The 13,808-nt window shown below is 35.9% G+C and overlaps 1 protein-coding gene across 1 annotated transcript in view; it reads right to left on the bottom strand.

The window, feature by feature from the left end:
* Plxdc2 (plexin domain containing 2) overlaps positions 1 to 13,808 on the bottom strand; it is a 429,295-nt gene that overhangs the window by 193,438 nt on the left and 222,049 nt on the right. The window contains exon 4 of the mRNA XM_004859945.3: positions 9,316 to 9,385. Within this exon, the coding sequence (XP_004860002.2) occupies positions 9,316 to 9,385 (70 nt within the window). The remainder of the gene's footprint in view (positions 1 to 9,315; positions 9,386 to 13,808) is intronic.

Here is a 13,808-nt window from a genome sequence, read left to right as displayed (position 1 = left end):
CATTTAGCAATAAATGTCTCTAATTTCTCATTTTTGATGGCTGAGTAGTACTTCATTTTATAAAAAAACGACATTTTCTTGATCCAGTCTCCAGTTGATGGGCATTTGGGCTGTTTCCAAGTTTTGGCTATTACAAATTGTGCTGCTATGAACATGGGTGCACATATATCACTGTGGTATGATTCTTTTAATTCTTTGGGGAAGATACCCAGCAGGGGAATAGTGGGGTCAAATGGGACTTCCAGTCCTAGTTCTTTGAGGTATCTCCATACTGACTTCCACAGTGGTTGCACCAGTCTACACTCCCACCAGCAGTGAAGAAGGGTTCCTCTTTCCCCACAGCCCCGACACCATTTGTTATTGGTTGATTTCATGATAGCAGCCATTCCTTCTGGAGTGAGGTGGAATCTCAGCATTGTTTTCATTTGCATCTCTCGAATGACCAGTGATGTGGAACATTTTTTCATATGTTTATTTGCAATGTCTACTTCTTTGTGTGAGAAATGTCTGTTCATTTCAGATGCCCATTTTCGGATTGGGTCTTTAAATTTGGGAGGTCTGATTTTTTTTAAATTCTTTATAGATTCGAGATAGTAGACCTTTGTCTGAAGGACCGCTGGTTAAAATTTTTTCCCACATTGTGGGTTGTCTCTTCACACTGCTGGTGGTTTCTCTTGCTATGCAGAAGCTTTTTAGTAAAAAGAGATCTCACTTGTTCATTGTTTGTGTCAGTTCACAGGCAACTAAGGTTTTGTTTATAGAGTCTTTTCCTACCCTAATATCTTCAAGAGTTCTGCCTAACCTCGGTTCCAGCTGGTTCAGCGTTTCAGTTTTTATATTTAGATCTGTAATCCATTGCGATTTTAGTTACGTGCATGGCGAGAGATATAGTTCTAGTTTTAGTCTTTGGCAAGTTCAAACCCAATTTCTCCAGCACCATTTAGTAAAGAGACTATCTTTCCTCCAGCAAGGGTGTTTGGCTCCTTTGTCAAAGATGAGGTGGCTGAATGTGTCTGGAGTTGTTTCTGCATCTTCTAATCTGTTCCACTGGTTCTCAGGTCTGTTTGTTGGCCAATACCATGCTGTTTTTATTACAGTAGCTTTGTAGTATAGTTTCAAGTTGGGGGTTGTAATACCCCCTGCCATGTTTCTGTTACCTAGAATTGCTTTTGCTATTCTAGGTCTCTTCTTGTTCCAAATGAATTTTTGGATTGTTTTCTCAAGGTCTGTGAAGTATGCTGCTGGGATTTCAATTGGGATTGCACTGAATCTATATAGCAGTTTTGGAAGCATGGCCATTTTCACTATGTTGATCCTTCCTACCCAGGAGCAAGGAATGTCTTTCCTTTTTCTGATATCATCTTCAATATCTTTTTTCAAAGTGCTATAGTTTTCAGAGAAGATGTCTTTTATTTCTTTTGTTAGGTTGATTCCTAGGTATTTTAGTTTTTGGGATGCTATTGTGAAAGGAATTGTTTGCCCTATTTCTCTCTCAGTGAGTCTGTTGTTCGTGTAGAGGAAAGCTATTGACTTTTGTGTGTTGACCTTGTATCCAGCTACTCTACTGAATTTGGTTATTAAGTCTAGAAGAGTTTTGGTGGAGTTCCTGAGGTCTTCTATGCAGAGTACCATGTCATCTGCAAATAATGACAATTTGACTTCTTCATTTCCTATTTTTATTCCTTTTATTTCTTTCTCTTGTCTAATTGCTGTGGCCAATGTTTCCAAAACTATATTGAACAGAAGTGGTGATAGTTGTCATCCTTGTCTTATTCCTGATTTTAGTGTGAAGGATTTCAGTTTTTGACCATTTAGTATGATACTGGCTATTGGCTTTTCATAGATGGCTTTTATCAGATGAACATACAGACCATCTATTCCAATTTTTGGAGGGTTTTTATCATAAGTGCATGTTGGATTTTGTCAAATGCTTTTTCTGCATCTATGGAGATGATCATATGGTTTTTCTCCTTGGCTCTATTGATATAATGTATTACATTTATTGATTTGTGTATGTTGAACCATCCCTGAATCCGTGGGATGAATCCCACTTGGTCAGGGTGTATGATCTTCTTGATGATCTTCTGCATTCTGTTTGCCAGTAACTTATTAAGGATTTTTGCATCTATGTTCATTAGTGAGATTTTCCTATAGTTCTCATTTTGCTTTGGGGATCAAGGCGATGCTTGCTTCCAGGAATGATTTCAGCAGTATTGCTTCCCTTTCAATTTTGTTGAAGAGTGTAAACAGTAGTGGCAGTAGTTCCTCTCTAAATGTCTTGTAGAATTCAGCGGTGAAACCATCAGGACCCGGGATTTTCTTGATTGGTAAGTTTTTAATGACATTTTCAATTTTATTGATATTGGGTTGTTTAGAATATTTAGGTCTTCTTCATTCATCTTTGGTAATTCATGCATGTCTATGAATCTGTCCATTTCTTCTGTTTTCCATCTTATTGGCATATATGTTCTTGAAGTAGATACTGATGATTCTCTGGATTTCTGCTGGGTCTGTTGTAATTTCACCCTTTTCATTCCTAACTGCATGGATGTGGGCCTTTTCTTTCCTTTTTCTGATAAGGTTGGCTAAGGGTTTGTCAATTTTGTTTATTCTTTTGAAGAACTAACTCTTGGCTTCATTGATTTTTTTTGTATTGTTTTCTTAGTCTCCATTGCATTGATTTCTGCCCTGATATTTATAATTTCCTTCCTTGTATGAGCTTTGGGTTTGTCCTGCTGTTCTCTTTCTAGGAGCTTCAGGTTTAATTAGGCTTGCTGTGTTTTCCTAATATGAGTATTTACTGCTATGAATTTCCCTTGTAAGACTGCTTTCATTGTGTCTCATAGATTCTGATATTCTGTATTGTCACTGTCATTTATTTGAAGGAACTGTGTGATTTCTTCTTTAATTTCCTCTGTGATGCATTGGTTATTCAGAAGTGTGTTGTTCAATTTCCATGTATTTATGAAATTTTTGCTGTTTCTTTTGCTATTGATCTCCAATTTCATCGCACTGTGGTCTGATAATATACAGGGGATAACTTCAATTCCTTTGCACTTACCTAAATATGTTCTGTGAGCTAGTATGTGGACTATTTTGGAGAATGACCCGTGTGCAACTGAAAAGAATGTGTATTCTGATTTTGTGAGGTGAAACACTCTGTCAACATCTGTTAAGTTCATATGTTCAAGAGTTTGATTGAGTTCTAGTATTTCATTGGTTGTTTTTTGTCTAGTTGATCTATCTATTTGTGACAGTGGGGTGCTGAGGTCCTCCCCTACTATTGTATTAGTGCTTATGTGGTTTTTCATGTCCATTAGTATTTGTTTTATGTAGCCGGGTGCACTAGTGTTTGGTGCATAGATATTTATGATTGTCATCTCTTCCTCTTGGATTCTTCCCTTTACAAGGATGTAGTGTCCTCCTTCGTCTCTCTTAATCAGTGTGGGTTTGAAATCCACTTGGTCTGCAAAGAGGATAGCTCCTCCTGCTTTTTGGGGGGGTTCCTGTCATATGGAGTATTGTTTTCTACCCTTTAACTTTCATTCTATGAGTTTCTTTTTGAATTAAGTGTGTTTCTTGTATGCAGCATATTGTTGGATCTTGCTCCTTGACCCATTCTGCCAGTCTATTTCTTTTGATTGGTGAGTTGAGAACATTAACATTTATGGTTACAACTGATATGTATTGACTTATCATTGTCATGACTTTTTCTTTTTGTTTGATCCTCTCCCTTTGCTTTTAATTTCTTGTTGTGCCTGGTGGATTCATTCTGCTGGGCTTCCTGGGGTTGTGATCCTCATTGTCTTTTCCTAGGATTTTGTCTAAAATTTTTTGGAGTGCTGGCTTGGTATTCATGAAATTCCTAAGGTGCTCTTTGTCATGAAAGTATCTTATTTCTCCATCAAGTTTGAAAGATAGTTTTGCACGGTACATCAATCTGGGTTGGAGGTTGTTTTCCTTTAGGGCTTGAAACACATCACTCCAAGCTCTTCTTGCCTTGAGGGTTTGCATTGAGAAGTCTGCTGTGATTCTGATGGGCTTTCCTTTATATGTGATTTGTTTCTCTTCTCTAACTGCTTGTAGAATTTTGCTCCTCTGTTGGGTTTCTAGAATCTTAACAATTATATGCCTATGTTTAGTTTTTTTTTTTTGATCAAGGTTAGCTGGAGTCCTAAATGCCTTGCTTATCTGTACGTCAAATTCTTTTCCCCTGCTTGGGAAGTTTTCTGCCATCATTTCTGAGAATATTTTTTTTTATGTCATCTGCACGCTCTCCTGTTTCTTCATTGACTCCAATCAGTGTTATGTCATTTTTCTTTGCACCATCTAGCAGCTGCTGGATTGATTTCTCATGGTCCTTTACAATTTTAAAGAATTTTTTCTTTTCCTGGTCACTAATTGCAATCTTACCTTCTATATCTGAAATTCCATCCTCACATTGCCTCATTCTGCTGCATAGACTTTCAATGGATTTTTTAATCTCCTAGAAATCTGTTTGCATCTGATTCATGGATTCAGTTTGTTTCCTATGTTGGGATTCCATCATGTTCCTCAGCTCCTCTATTTTTTTTTTTATCTGTATCTTCTCTAGATTTATTAATCATGTCTTGCATTATGGGCAAAATCTGTGCTGTTATGTGAGAAATTATTTCTGATTTCACTTTTTCCAGATCCTCTTTCTTTGCTAGTTCAGGGAGTCCAGGTGGTTGAGTATCAGAGTGTTCCATCTTGTTTCCCTTTGGGGCTGCTGTAGGTGATGTGCAAGTCTGGTTCTCATTTTGACAGGGGTGGAGGGTGGTGGGGTGGGGTGGGGTTGCTGTGTTCCTGGCTCCTGCGCGGTTCACCTCCTCTGCTTGGAGCCACAGCACGCCCACCCGGAAGGGTCCTGTAAGCTGGGAGCCTGGAAGTCTCCTCTGGCTTGGGAGCCATGGCACACAGACCGAAAATGTCCTCTGGGCTGGTAGCTATGGCACGCTGACCTGGTGGCCTCCTCTGTGCTCTCTTCTCTTTCCTATCATATAATGCAGCAAGTAACCCACCTCCCCATCCCGAATCCCTCAAAGTCATGTGTACCCCTGATGGATTTAGATAAAAATATTATTACTGATGGCCACAGGAATTAAAACTCAAATTCTCAAAGTCAGCTGTACATTTTGAAGAACTTAAAAGATGACATTAGCAGCCTAATAATAAAAAAGAACCAATTTAGGTACTCATACAGAAAGCAAGAAAGCAGAGGCTTAAGCAAACAACACATCTTAGAGACACTATTAATGGAAATACTTTTATGAACTGCATAGAGGACTAATTTTGTAATACTCAATATATGTGTATTTTGAAGTATTTTTTAAATGGAAAGATAAGTAAATGTTTTCAGAATCTGCTATCAGTGAACTAGAAAATTAGATGATATTTTGAATCCATTTTATGCATTATTTGTATGGATGATTGAAGCTTTTGAATATTAAAATGCTTAATAGGCAAAGATTTTATTTTTGTAGTATATAAATAAGCTGATTTTAGATTTTACTCATATTTTTATGTAGAAACTTAAATTTATATGAAGTATATATAAAATACAAAGATGGGCCAAAGTGATGTCTGTATTTTTACACTACATTTTTATATCAAATTGTGGTCCTAGCAATAACACAAGACATTATCTTGAAGTAAACTTCATTTTTAACTAAATTTGTGTCACTGTGGGGTGGAGGATAGAGAAAGATAGGTTTCAAGATGGCATGGGAACTGGTAAAGCAGTGAAATAAAATAAAGAGGTCCGTGGTTTAAAATATCTAGTTGCACAGCTTGTATTCACTATGAAAACATTTCCCTTGGTTATTTTCCCCACATCCAGTGTAGAAAAGGCTTCAAGAGAAATTTCTAGAAGCACAGTCTAAGAGACCTGACAGTCAATAAAATAGAAATCAATACAATTCTATTTAAAACCCCTAGCCTCTACCTGTTTGGAATGAACTTCATTAAACTTTATTTAATCTAACTTCATTTAATCCAAAGTTTCTATTTTTCTTCCAAGTCTTCCATGGTTCATCACAAATTTAAGATCCATAAGATTGATGAGTATTTGTCAGATAGTTCTGTTCCTAAGTCAATCACAAAAGAGATCCACCAAATCTGTTGTTCAGAAGTCCTCTAAGCTTAGATTGTTTTTAAATAAATCTTAATGGATCCTTGCAGCTGGAAAACTTTTCAACCACAATGCTTAAAACACTCAAATTCAGTCTTGCACTGACTCCTTCTCTCTTTTTCCACTGCACCCATTATTAAATTCAGGCTCTAACAATCCAAGAAGAAGCCCTAAAAAACACCCTATCTGCTTTCTCTATCTTCACCCTTTCATCCCACCTTGCTTTTCACTATCAGATCAGGCTGCATCTACTCTAAGAAATCCAGCACCTGGAGGATATCATCAAATTCCTGATGTTCAAGTTATCCTGCTTTACTCTTGCCACCTTTACTGGACTCTTATCCCAACTTTCCACTTCCGATAAACAGATTGATTTCATGACCCTGAACATGTACACATGGGCTCAGTGCTGTCATTGAGCTCAACACCTCCTTGTCTGAAACCTCTCTTCCTTCTTCACCTTTTCCCAAATAGTTTCTTTGCCAGCTAAAATTCTATCTTCTTTTAGGTCAATGCCAAGTATTAGATCTTTCACAAACCTTGTTGATGAGTGGCCACACAATATTCTTTTTGAGCAACCTCCCACCCCTTTAGCTCTTACAACCAACATTCTCTTACTGGTTTTTTTGTTTTGTTTTGTTTTTGTTTTTGTTTGTTTTTGGGTATCAGGGATCAAACTCAGGACCTTGCACTTGCAAGGCAGGCGCAGTGCCACTGAGCTAAATCCCCGGCCCTCTCTTACTGTTTTTTAAAATATATCCCTTTTTCTTCTTAGACTCTAAGCTCCTGTATAGAAAGCATGTCTTATCTTTTTACTATAATTTTTAAGCTTCTTGTATAGAGCCTTTGGTAGGAACGCAGTCAATATTGACTGCATGAATGAATAATGAGAAAGCAAGCTATTCAAACTTTTACACCAGAGTCTGGTTGCATTTTGAAAATAATTCAGGCGAGTGTCTAAATTATCTTGGTTATGCCTCTTTAAATATGTGCAAGTTCCATACTAGCATATTTTATTAGAGAAAAAACAAAAACAAAAGACTGTCTTTGCTTTAGTATTTTTTTCCAAGAAGAAGGATCATTCAAAACACCAGGTTTTTCACTTATTTTGAGGCTGTTTTAGAGGAAAATGGTACTTTGAAGCAGTAAAGATGATGCAGCCATCTGCTGAAGTTTGTTACCACCCACTCTATTATGAGGAAGCTTAATTCATATCAGTTGAGTCACTGACATGAGGATTAAAGTTAAAACAATTCGACAAATTGAAAATGCAAAGCTATCCATATGTTTACCACTGTGTGCACAGATTTTAAACTCATATCAAGAATTCACTTTTTCAAATTCAATGGAACACATAACTTAAACGTGAGAAAACATGCTGAACATCCATATTATAAGCTCACCATATTTATATTGCATTTTAGAGACATGAGCAGTTTCGAGGTGATTCATGGCTTATTGGAGTCAACTTTCAATTCTACCTTTCTGCTTTTCATTTAGTCTCTTCAACAACTTTAGTTAAATATGTGGCACAGTGAACTTAGAAGACATAGTCCTCTATATTTTATTTACATTAGTCCTTTTTCATATAAAATTTAGTCATTTCAGAAGTGAAGTCATTAACTTTCAATAAAATCGGCTCCTCTGCTTGACTCTGCAACTGGTGCAAACAGCTACAGAATCACCAAACCCTCTCATATAAAACCCTGCAATATTCTTCTAAGTCAGGGTGCTAAGCCCAATGTTCCTACAATTTAAGACATTACACAAATGTCTAGATTCAGTCTGCTGAAGTTTATCACTTGCTTAAGGACTAATGACTCAAAGTGAAGCTGACTCTGAAGGCATCACGTAAAATTGTCTGAAACTACTTTTCTAACCTTAAAATTCTAATATGCCATTTTCTGTGAACATACCCCTGACTACTCAAACTCAGTTATTCACTATCCCATTCTCTACCCACTTCCTCTACTGTGTATTCACTTCGGATGTTCCTCCCAAACTCTTCCTCCTTCTCTGTAAACTGCAGAAACTGTGACACCAATAATTTCTCCAGAAAATCTTAAATGTTTTTCATAGATGTTTGAGTTTTATCATCCTGGAAATCCATACTTCATCCTTTGTATTTTCTAAGTGGTTTCCACGTTCTGCTTTACTTTGTCTAATCTTCTATAAAGTTACACATTCCTAAAGCTCAAGTAGCTTCATTCACCTTATCTCAAAGTGATCAGCAAACTTTGTTGAAATTTCTGACTACAGATTTTTTTCTGCAGAATCTTACATATTTTCTAAACCTTAACATAGGGCAAAATGATCAACATGGCTTCCATTCCATCCCGTAGACCAAGAATGAGATGAAGGGAAGGAAAGAGACCCTGGTCTGTCACACCTTTTAATTAAACCCATGGATACTTTTCACTTGCTTCTTTCTCTATTGTTCCATTGTTTTCTTTTATTTATTCTTCTACTTTCCTCATCCTGTTATGTAAGACCTACGGGCACATTCTGTGGCATTTTGCTCATCTCTTGTTAGTAGCACTTCAGGATTAACATATTTCTAACCTCTGGGGTGTTCTGTGAAGAACGACAATTGCCTTGCTAGGATACTGCTAATCTTTAACCTCCATGTTTGTGAAGAAAAGCAAAATCTTAAAAATTCAAACTGGTTTTCAGTGTTTACTTTCAATACTCTCAGATGAAATACTCTTAGTCAACATAGGGGACATTAAAGGGAATAAACAAATAAGTTAAGGTAATATGCATGTGGCTGTGTATGGATGTGTGTATATATATATATATATTTATATGTCTATCAAATATATGCATTAATATAAGCATACACCAATAGCTTACTTAAGCACCTTTTCTTTTTACTTCTATTCTAATTTCTGACATTTGTGTATATATATTACGAAAAAGTGAATTAAAATTTAGCAAAGAAGCAGAGGTGAATCTAAGCTGAAATTATGATAGCTGTATTTTTTTGTACTGAAAAGTTTTTCCAATAACTATACTCTTTCTTACACTTTGTCTGTACTCACGATTTTGTGCTAGAACACAATGATTCTCACAATATATTTCTCTTGAAATATGGAGTAAATTAAAAATAATAACTGCAGTGAAACTGTAGATTATGTAAAGTGAATGGATAGAAAAACACTTACCCCCAGTAGCCACAGTGATTTCACGTAGGAAATGGCCATAAAATGGAAAATCGAAGGACAAATTCACTCTCTGCAAAGAACACCAGAGAAGAAAATCAATAATGTGCAAAATAAATATAAAATGAAGAGTCTTACACTTAAAAAAAGATGCTTCTACTTTACCCCATTGTTATTGTAGTTGACATTTATAAACTGAATCCTTGATTGGTACTCAAGAATATTTTTCCTGATAATTAAATGTTTGAAGTTTATAGAAAGAACAAGTTCAGGCTGTTATGGTTTGTTGATCTGTTCCGAACTTACGAAGACTATCTGAAAAGTTTGTTGTTTATTTGCTTGTTTCGATATCAAGGATTGAACCCAGTGGTCACTGAGCTATATGCCCAGTCATTTTTATTTTACTCTTGAGACAATGTCTCTTAGCTTGCCCTGGCTGGCTTTAAACTTGTGATTTTCTCTCTCAGTCTCCCAAGTGGCTGGGATCACAATATGTGACACAATGACCAGCGTAAAAGCAAGCATATTACTGCATTTTAGCTTCCCTATCATCCTGATGAGTCAGTTATGCTGGCCCACTTTGTAGTTTAACTAGTTCCTCCAAAATACTGGAGCAAGTTATATGTGCAAGATTTACTGAACTAAAATCAATAGGTTCTATTTTACGTTACTGCCTGTTCAATTTTTTTCTTATACATTTCATAATGAAAGATATTAGCACAGAAGAATATATTTGAACCTACATATCTAGAATTGAAGACATTTTTGATGCAATAAGCTTTTCAGATTAAGCATAGTATGTCCATTTTTTAAAGCACAGAGCTATAAGATAAGTAACATAGTCTACTAGAGAGCTACTTTTACTTGGACATATAGAAAGTTCACAAATTGTTCCCTTTTTGCAAAGAAGTCTCAGGTTTTGGCTTGTAATATGTAAAAAAGAACACATACATGCACACATACATGTTCATATTTTCAAAAATACAAAAAATTTAAAACACAAGAGAAACAAAAAATCCTAGCTATTTCGTATGCTTGAAATATGAAATTGATAAATTAATGCCAGACAAGAAACAAGAAAAACATTGTTATGACAAATATGATCAAATGAAATAAAACAAGCCAAATAAAAAGTAATTAACTGGTTTCAAGCCCAGTTCCACTTAAAAGATACCTATAGTAAAGGCCTATTAAGTTAAAATTCTGCAATTTCTATATTATATCTTCCCAGTATACAAATGTAACAGAAAATACAGAAGTATATTCATTGGAAATTAGCTTTTTGCAATTTTGCAAATGATTGCTTTTTTGTACCTATAAGAAATTTCTAATGACTTCTTTGGCGTGAAATTAATCATTCAAAATTTACAGTGGTTTTTAATCAGGTCTTGTTCCTTTTTAATGAAAGCCAGATCTTCATAAAAGATTTCTCATCGTTTGAACAAAGAAAGAATTTTCACCACACTATTTGAAATGAGTGGTCACTAATAGCTCTAAGATGAAAGCTGCAAAGACAAAATACATTCATCTCAGAAACGATGTCAAAATAATTTCACAAAGGCACTTGCTGTAGTGAATTTTCTATCATTCGAATTGTTTTCATGCTTATCCATAAACTGGTAAAATTTACACCATCAAACATTCCCACTTCCAGAAACTGTTTTAAACATATATCACCATGAAACTATCTATTACCATTGAAGATGAAGTATAGGGATACCATTCTCTCAGCCACTGCAACATTTAAATAGGTTTGGAGTTAGATGAAAACACATAAATACACATGTAACAAAAAGACTTTTTATGAGAAACAAACAGGTTCTCAAAGAAAATTTACCAATACATCATTCTGAAGAGCAACATCAGGATGGAAATGCTCCCCTATTTGAAGGACTGGTTTACCTTATCACTGTGACCTGCTACACCCTGATACAAAATAGTGCTTGTAACTCAGGAAGATACTATCTTCTAAATATCTATGAAATTCATGCATTTTTGTCAGTCACTACTGACACTTTCCCCTAAATGTAGGTCACTAGTTTTGCAATAACTTGCTCATAAGGTCTTGGCTCTAGTTCCCCTTGAATCATACTATCTAGAATATCACTTCTTCATTTCAGTCACTCAGTGTAGACTCCGAACGTCCCTAGAAATAATGCCAACATAAAAATAAAAAAGAATTCTAAGGCCAAACACTAATTAGTCTCTGCTACTTCAAAACTTTCCGCTTATGCTCCCTGATCTAACAAGACAGAAAGAGTATCTTTTAGTTTGAGGAACCTGCTCCTCTTAATTTTGGCTGTTGTATTCATAGGTGACATCCCTTCGGGCCAGATCAGTAGTATCTCAATCTTGATCAGTCACGGTTTCCATATTTTTCTACTACACACACAGACACAGACATGCACACACACACACAGCTGCCTAAGGCTTGTAGCTACTTCCAAGTGAAAATTATTCAGAACCAGTGATTAAGAACAACCCAAGTGGAAAACTAGAATTTGAACTTAGATTTGAGTGATGATAAAGGCAGTCCTCTTAGTTAGCGAGATATTAAAACACAGTGAGGAATCACATTTAAAGGCAGATCTTGGAAAGTTATTATAATCCTGCCTTGAACATACATACAAACAGATACTAAAGCATAAAGAAAAATAACCTCTACAATGTTACAGAGCACTTGGAAACTTTAATATATTAATGTTTATATATTCAATATAATTTCCCTTGAATAACTGGATTTTTATTTCATCTCTGGATGGGATGCCAAACAGATGTTAGAAGGAGCTGAAGGATAGTTGTATTTGTTTAGCCAATCAACAATTATTGGCACATCAGCTTGTATTCACGAGGTACTAAATCAGCCACTTTGAGTAGGACAGGGCGCAGGTTCCACTCAGTCCTGGCAGTGGCAGGGAAAGCATCAGTGGGCATAAACCATACAACCACCCAGGACAAGGGGGCATCTAGAGAAAGACAATGCCCTACCCATACCACCAGGCACTGCAATCGACTTTAGAGAAAACATGGAAAATTTGCCATGAAGATTTTGAGGCAGGGGAGTGGAAGTGAAGAGTTAAAATCTATAAAGTAAAGCTGGAAATACTTTGTGATTGAGCTGGGGAGGAGAATCTAGAATAAAGCACAGATTTCCATATGGGCGAAGGGTGAGCTCCAGTGCCACCAAATGAGAAAAAGAACACAGGAAAAAGCTATTTTGTTTAGGTGAGGGAAAACTTGCTGTGTCGCTAATAAGTTATGCCCATTTAACTGTGCAGTAAAAATAATTTTTAAATGACTCCAAAATGTCTAGGAAATGAAGAACTCAATGTCCAGGTTAACAGAACCCTGGACATTGTCACAAAAAGCAATTGTAAACAAACAAAAAACCATACTAAGAACATGGTATAATTACTCTATCACGTCAAGGATAGTTTACTATCTTGGATCTCATGCCTTAAAATATTTAATGTTAAAGAAAACAGAGCTCAGGAAAATGGTCATGTGGAGACCCAAATGAATTAAGAGTTTGAGCCAAATGCAAAATAAAAGATCAAAAGTGAAGCAAGCATGAGGCCCTTAATCCAATCTTGAGCACCAAAAAATAAATAAGAATTTAACACTCAGCGCTTTGAAGTGAAGTTTAAAAATCATGAGAGACATAAAGCAAGTAAACTTGCTAACTGCTCTCCTAGACTCCACAAGAGAGTTGACTATTGGAAAGGAGGGAGAACGGTAATTTTGACCCAAGCAAAAGAAGCATGACTTAGTCACACGGTGGAAGATAAATTTAGTAAACAAGCTTTGAAGAGATGATAGAAGTATAGAGAGTCCAGGTGGCTTGGGATAAATTTACAGGAGTTACAGCCATATGTGACTACAGCCTTTAAAACACAGGATGCTTTTGGAAAACATGCCTTGTGAAGTTTCTGTTGGCAAAAGGCTATCAGCCGTGTTCAAAAACAGACACCTCGATCTCTGTATGTGTCCACATCTTTGCTCTCTCCTTTTATACATTTGTAATGATGCCTATTGCTATTCATTATTAGACTAGTTATTATGAATGCTGTTAATTCTGTTTTAATAACACAAAATTATAATCTTAAACATTCTTCTCTTTAACTTGTTTCTATCTCAGCAGTGTTGCAAAGATAAATTAATCAGTCAATGCCTGGGCACCCTTGAAGACCGAAAGCTCTTAAGAGTGAAGAATCTAGAATGCCACATTGATGATCATCACAATTATTTTCTTAAAATATTCATATAAATTGCTCTTTGTTTGAAGACGGTCTCTTCCTTACAGTAGGAAAGGTTTGCTTTGCTGGTTCCACTAAATCTATTTTCTTCGTGATAAGTTGTGGATGGCTTGTGGGAAGAAAATTAACGGTAACTAAAGTTTTAATAATTTCTAATCTCATGAGTTCAAAATAGCAAAGGATCTAAAGAATATAGCGAGTATGTACATATTTAAGAATGATCTAATCGATTAATATAAC

Source organism: Heterocephalus glaber, unplaced genomic scaffold (assembly GCF_053883595.1).
Source record: "Heterocephalus glaber isolate CG9 unplaced genomic scaffold, H.glaber_assembly_v1.0 deba00000768, whole genome shotgun sequence".
NCBI lineage: Eukaryota > Metazoa > Chordata > Mammalia > Rodentia > Bathyergidae > Heterocephalus > Heterocephalus glaber.
This window is presented reverse-complemented; position numbering and strand designations above follow the sequence as displayed.